This window comes from Schistocerca cancellata, chromosome 7, assembly GCF_023864275.1.
Source record: "Schistocerca cancellata isolate TAMUIC-IGC-003103 chromosome 7, iqSchCanc2.1, whole genome shotgun sequence".
Taxonomy (NCBI): domain Eukaryota; kingdom Metazoa; phylum Arthropoda; class Insecta; order Orthoptera; family Acrididae; genus Schistocerca; species Schistocerca cancellata.
The window spans coordinates 409,069,994-409,077,315 of record NC_064632.1 but is presented as its reverse complement, the minus strand read 5'-3'; the positions used below and the strand labels follow the sequence as shown (position 1 = coordinate 409,077,315).

The following is a 7,322-nucleotide window of genomic DNA, read 5'->3' as shown; positions in this document are numbered from 1 at the left end:
CCAATGACAGTACATGTCAATATGACTTTGCGGTTGAAATGCTATCATGTATTGAGGACGATGATGGTTATCTCAGATGAATTGCCTTTTACGATGAAGCGACCTTTTTTGTCAGGGGAGTAGTGAATCGCCATAATGTGCGCATTTTGGGTTCACAACCCCCTGGCGAGGTCATGGAGTGCACCAGAGGCAGTCCAAAGGTGAATGTTTGGTGCGCGCTATTGCACGATCGAATTATCGGACCATTCTTCTTTGCTAAGGCTACCATCACATCCGCAGTGTATCTGGACATGTTGCAACTGTATGCTGTTCCTCAGCCTCTTCAGTATCACCACGATGACTTGTTTCAGCAAGACGGTGCACCGCCTCATTGGGGTTTGGACGTCCGTGCCTATCTCGATATGACCTTTCCTGGGCAATGGATTGGTTATGATGGGCCAACGGTTTGGCCTCCACACTCTCCTGACAGAACCCCATTAGACTTCTTTTTATGGGGTTATGTCAAGGACGAGGGCTACCGAACACGTGTACCAGATCTTGAAACCCTGCGGCAACGGATAACCACAGTCGTTGAATCGATCCCTCCAGTGATGTTGGCTAATGTGTGGATGGAAATTGAATATCACCTAGATGTGCTATATGCTACCAACGGTGCTCATGTGGAAGTTTATTGATGTGTGAAAAAACATTGATAGTTTGTAAACAATTAGACATCAGTTTCATATTTGTATCTTACTTCTAGCCTGAGTTACCAATTTATCTAATCAGGGAAAGACATTTTGGACACCCTGTATTTCAACAGACACAGCTTTCACCTTCATCTGAGAAAATAGCTATGCTGTATGCACTGCTAAAGAGAGCAATTACTATTTTGGACATGGAGCACCTTGGTTAGAGATTAGCCATCTGACAGTGGTGTTTAGAAGGAAAAATTATTCAGTCAGTGATATTAGGTCAATGCTGTCAGGTAAACAAAGACATGATACTGTTCAACAAACTGAGGAGGATCAACACACAGCATGGCTTCCAGTCTGTGGTTCAACAATTAATATGATAGGAAGGGTCCTAAAAAGGCAAGAAATCAGACTGGTGTTTTAACCAATCAGGAAAATTAAAGAAATGTTACAACATGTTAAAGATAACCTCAGCCTGAGAGTGCTGGAGATTTGTGATACTCCTCACAACTGTGGCAGCAATTAGGTGGGTTATCTGTGTAGACTGTTGCTGGCCACTGTGCTGAACATCATCACCATCATCATCATCACCACCTATACCAAAGGAATGTTGAAAATTAATGGCTGAGCATGATATCTTAACCACAAAATTATCTTTGAACATATGAGAATTCTGGCCCATGCTCTGAACTATTGGGACTATGTGATTAGAAAAGCCACTTGACAAAGAAAGAGCTCAGGGGAAGACTCATCATTGCTGACTGCTTGATACAAGTGATTGCACTACTAGCGATGCTGGAGAGAGGGTGCAAACATGAGGGTGTCACCTCAGCATGTGCCAGTTCTCCAATATCATGATGATGTAATCCAGCTAATCAGATGCCATCACTTGGGCATAAAAGAGGGTGCCTCACCAGTTTCATGAGAGTAATAACCCGTGGCGACGATGACGACGATGACGATGACGACGACGACGACGACGATGGAGATGGAGATGGAGATGTCCTCAAAAACCTGAGATATGATTCCAATTTGATGTAACAAGTTTACAGAGGACTTTTTATCAAGGCACAAACAATGTCAAAATTAACATTGAGAGACTGATACATCCGATGAGATTAGAGAGGAGAATAATGTCAGTTTAGGATGAAGTGACCCAAGTCATCTCTTGGGGTGCCAAGTTGAGATGGGTGGCCGTTGCACCCAAGTGCAGGCTTTGTACACAGTTCATATCACAATTAGTAGTGAAAACTGACATGCATGAAGGCATATGATGGAAAAGGGGGAGGGAGGTGGAGGGTACAAAATGAAAAGTCATTTCTATGGAAAACTGTTCTTGAACTGGTGGTGGAGGAAAATGTAATTAATTCATGTAATAATGATGTAGAAGCTATTAATATTTTTAGTAAAGTGGTTAATGTTGATGGAGACAGTAACTGTTATCTTGATTTAAAAGACAATTTTGTAGTTTAAGAAAGTGGAAAAAAGTTATCCAGGTTGTCAGTAACAAATGAATCTCTAACATTACAGAAAGTGATTTAACATCAAAATTTTGTGAAAATAATTGTGTGTGGGTTGAGTTACTCAAATTTTGTGATCAAATTCAGGTTGACTGGTGAGAGACGTGTCGAAGAGAATTATGAGAATGGATCAAAAACCATTCAAAGGAGCACAATGTTGATATAGCAAGAGATGTTGACTTGTCAGAATGTTTGATCCTGATTGGGAATTTAGGACAAGTGGTTTGTGAGTTGCAATGAGGGAAAGAAAAACTACAATCTGTGAAAGTAAAGTTATGTTAGTCCTTGCTCAAATGGAACAGTTTTGGTTTGCCTGTAGGGTTACAAGAAATAAATGAATGTAGGATGTAAATCAACATTATATCTGGTTATGGAGAGTGTAATGGTAGGATTGTGTTCAGGTTTGATATTGAAATGGGGAAGGTGCCACAAAATGTATTACTGGTGCTGAACAGAAAGAAAAGTTTTATATTTTGGTAATGGACATTTTCTTGTTCTGTACATTGTACATCATGAATTGTATACTTTTGCAGTATAAACATGTTAAAATTATTTCATATTACAGCCTATTTTGTTCTAATAGTAATGTTGAACTGTGATTTCTAGATATCTTTGCCTAATTTGTGATCAATTTTGATGACTTTGACTTCATTGTAGTGCGATCAGGGCCATTCATACATTTAATGGGCCACTAGACATACTTTTGTATGGGACCCCAAGCCTTCTCAGCCCATGGAAATTAATAATGACAAATATTCTTTGGTAAGTTGTTCTACTCACATGCAGTGGCCAGATGCTACATGCAGAGTGTACCATCAATAATTTACTTATTAACTGAATTTACTTTATTTGAAAAGATACAAAATGTAATACATAATAGTAATAGTAATAGTAACAGTAACACTAACAGTAGCAGTAGCTACTAAAAGAAACAAACTTAACATCTAGTGAGAATGTTTGCAGCATATTTTGTTATCTAGATGTAAAAAGTCTGGTTGAAACTGTCAGTGTCAGTTGAATAATTTTGGACAACTGTAGGTGGAATTCTGAATCTTCTATTTTTGCAGCTGATGAATTCATGTACAGCATCAGCGAAGTTCATTTTAGAAACAAGATCATGGTATAATGATAATAGTGCCAGATGATTAATTTTCTCTTAGTCTTAAATGTGTTTTGTTTAATGCTAATTACTATATCCTCTCTCATCATAAGCAACAGTCACTGGAACAATAATGTAAATCCTGAATGCAGTGCAAAGTTGATTAGATACCTCAATTTATAAATTTCATTTGGAGCAAGAACTGGAAAACTTTTGTTTTCTGTTTTCTTTTTCAAACATTGAAAAATAGCTGTACTCATAGCTTAAACATTTGTATTTCTTCAATAAGGTTCTCACACAGACCACCAGGATAAATTCTAATTAATTTTTAATTCATATCATTATCATCTAAAGTTGTATTTATTCTGAAAATGCCTTCAAAAGTTGCACAAGTATTTCTCAGTTCTTCATACTGAGAATCCGAGACACAATCTTGTTTATGATTAAATTAAAAACCTCTTTTTGATATTATTATTTTTCAGTTTCATCTGGGAATGTGTTAGATACTCTACTACCATCCCAATCGTATTCATCACAGAAAAACTTCCTTTTTCTTCCTCTCGTTTTTGAAAACACTGGTTCAAATGGTTCTGAGCACTATGCGACTTAATTTCTGAGGTCATCAGTCGCCTAGAACTTAGAACTAATTAAACCTAACTAACCTAAGGACATCACACACATCCATGCCCGAGGCAGGATTCGAACCTGTGACCGTAGCAGTCGCTCAGTTCCAGACTGTAGCGCCTAGAACCGCACGGCCACTCTGGCCAGCTGAAAAACACTGCCTCAGTCCCAATTTCAGTAGTCGTTTCTTTAGCTCTGCTGAAAAATTTGGGCCAGGTATCTCTCATCCCCTTATCTATGTTAACTATAAGAGCTTTAATATTTTTCATTTCAGTGTCAATAGAAACATTGTTTGACTCCATAATCAAACTTGTTATATTTGTATGGTCTAAAATGTCTCTTCTAATATTCAAGAGAACTGATCTTCCACATCATTTATTGCATTAATGGATCTTTGAGGCCAACAGCACAAAGACAAAATAAAAAACTACACTACAGGAGGAAAATACAAAAACTGCACACTATAAAAAATTTGTAAAGGAACACATTACAAAATGCACAATAAAAGAAGGTAAGTCAGTCAGTCACAATGGAGTAGATACCTACTAAGGATAGTACTCCATTGTTGCTGATCTCTTGCTTAATTTTCCACTGCTGCTGTCTCCACTTGTTTTAAGGCTTGATAGTACTTGATCCTTCCATCATATCCTTGGATGTCCCTTGGGCATTTTTCAGCAGGCTGAGAATGGAGGACTCAATTAGAGAGGAAGCCATATGCTCAAAAGATGTGCAAAGCCACTGTAGCCTCTTCTGCCCTAATATGCAGCCAATGCATGGCTTTACTTTCCATGATATTATAGACTGGTCCATAGATATTTAAAAATACCTTCCTCTTCAAGACACAGATTGCTTCTTCAGTTGTTACAGATGTCACCCAGGTCCTGAAACCACATAAAAGTAATGGCTGTTCTAGTAGCACATACAGCTGAATCTTATTCTTCTGTGGTATTAGACATGGCTTCAGTAAAGTACTCAGATTCAAGAGTATGTGAGTAGGGTTTATTATTTATTGGTGCACTTCTTTTGTCACTTTACATTTATTAGTCAGTATGGATCCCAGTCACTTTAATTCCTGAATTTGATCACAGGTATACCCATCAAAAACAATGGAGGGAAGGAGAGCCAGGTGCTGTGATACAGTGAGATATTTTGTGTTGTCATCATTTACCACTAGCCCAATTTTCTTCGCATTATGGAGAAATCAGGAAATATCAATGCATACTTGCTCGAGGTGCTGCCAAGAATCACATCAGCACCAGCAAATGCCAGGGCTCTGTCTGCTCCCATCACAAAGTCTCTGATTCGACAGGTGTAATGGCCTACTTTTTCCAAGGCCATGTTGAATAGTATTTCTGCCAACTGATTTCATTTTCAGTACTGGATTTTGTTGGTGATAGTTGGTTACTGAACTATGCTTCACAAGTTGACTGAAAGTAGCATGCAGCAATTAACCAGATATATGCCAGTGGGATGTCAAATTCCCCAACCATTTGCCATAACATGGAGCAGTCAAAGCTGTCACAATCCTATTTAAAATCAGTGAAGATGAGGTGAAATTCCCAACTGAACTCATAAAAGCTGTCTGTCAGCTACCCCAGGGTAAATATATGACCAATAGTGAAACATCGAGGGACAAAGCTACACTTTGTGAAATAACTGATCAGCTATCCCAGCATGAGATAAAATGCGCTGAATTTTTGTGTATTTTAAAGCTTCTGTTATTTCTGGTAATCTTACTGTTATGGACTCTGTTGCCCTAATACTTGCACTTCTTGTTTTAGACAGGCCATAAAAAGATTGATTGACAGTGTATTTTAATAACCCTTTCCACCTCTGTGGGCTTGGACTGAAGAAATTGTACAGCAGATACAGCTGAAGAATATACTCACTACTTCATTACTTCTTGTAGCATGTAATGCTACTAAATTCAGAGTATGAACTTCATAACGAGAAAATGCTACCAGCAGATAAATGTGTCTAATTTTTGCTTGCACACATTTTATTTGCCCAGCCATATTTGGTCCGTTATCAAAGCACTGACCATGGCAGTGTTATAATGCAATCTCATGCTTGTTAAATACATCTATGATAGCAATACTAATCACATAATTGAGGTACCTTTCATCAAAGATTTTCTTTGATATTTAGTCCCCACACAAAGATTTAAGATCATCCTGTGCACTCAATGATAAATAGTATGCTATCTTTTCAGGTTACTCTGGATTGTTTTTAACACAACTTTACATATAGTCTTAAAATGGATCATATTTACCCAATAACTCAGTTAATCCCAGAAGTTACTATTACGTGGTTCTTGTAACTGGTGGCTTTTCTTTCTTTTTTTTACACTCGTGTAAAGAGTCTTTTTCTTTCAGCAATAGCTTCTGGAATGTGGAATGTGTACTGCTAACCTCCAGCCTTTGTACGTAACATATCTATGTATAAATAATTATTTTTATGCAACAAACTATTCTTGTGGTCAGGAAGAAGAGAAAATATTTATTTCCCTGCTGTTTTCATGAGTTCATATCCATCTAGTTTAGCTAATGTACCCTAGATGTAACAGGCCATTTGGGATCACTCTGAAATAAAACACAATGTCAACTGATGAGTTCTTAGTGACCATCGCTTCACACTAATCAATCTCTCTTTGCTTAAAATTTGTTGTTAGAGAATTTGGAATACAAATGAAGCTTGATAAATTTTCTTCTTTGTTTTCCCTACAAACTGTCAAACTATTTGAAGGTCAACATTTGAAATGCCTTTTCTAGCAATCCTGTTCCTATCACTGTTATTTAAAGTATGTGGCCATTGCCCAGGATCACTTGGCTCCCAATCACAGTTGATATATTCATGTGACTCAGACTTTCCTTGCTTACCTCTCCTTCAGCAGGCAGCAAAATGCCTACATCAGATGAAGTTAGAGTTTTACCTAGAATAAGTTTCTGCTTCTGCTGATGTTACAGACTTGCTTACATTCAACATTGGATTATCTTTTGGCAAAAAGTAGCTGCTACTTTTATTTTTAATTTTATTTTTTTATTTTTCCGCTTTGTCATATTTATATTTCTCTGACTGCTTCTTTGCACCAGATTTATGAGTACACCAGATAAATTATTAACATACCTAATAAAATGTTTACACAAACAAGGAAAGCTTTAAATAAAAGTGAAAATAGTGGTACTAAATTATTTTTCATATTTTGTAACCTACCTTGGATTAAAAACAATATAGAAAGAATTTTCTGATAAATTCACAGATACCCATAGTATCTGCACAACCAAAGAAGCTTCATTTTCACAGTAACAACAACTTGCACACAGTTATTACCCTTAATGTTAATTGAATAAATGAAATAAGCACAGCATTTTATGTCTGAAATGCACTACATGTAAAACTCGAACA

The 7,322-nt window shown here is 37.2% G+C and overlaps 1 protein-coding gene across 1 annotated transcript in view; it reads right to left on the bottom strand.

Annotated features, from left to right (window-relative positions):
• The window catches only part of LOC126092796 (GATA zinc finger domain-containing protein 4-like), a 45,495-nt gene extending 40,240 nt beyond the window's left edge, over nt 1-5,255 (bottom strand). Inside the window, exon 1 of the mRNA XM_049908525.1 lies at nt 5,140-5,255. Coding sequence (XP_049764482.1) covers nt 5,140-5,255 — 116 coding nt within the window. The remainder of the gene's footprint in view (nt 1-5,139) is intronic.
• Between the last annotated feature and the right edge of the window lie 2,067 nt (nt 5,256-7,322).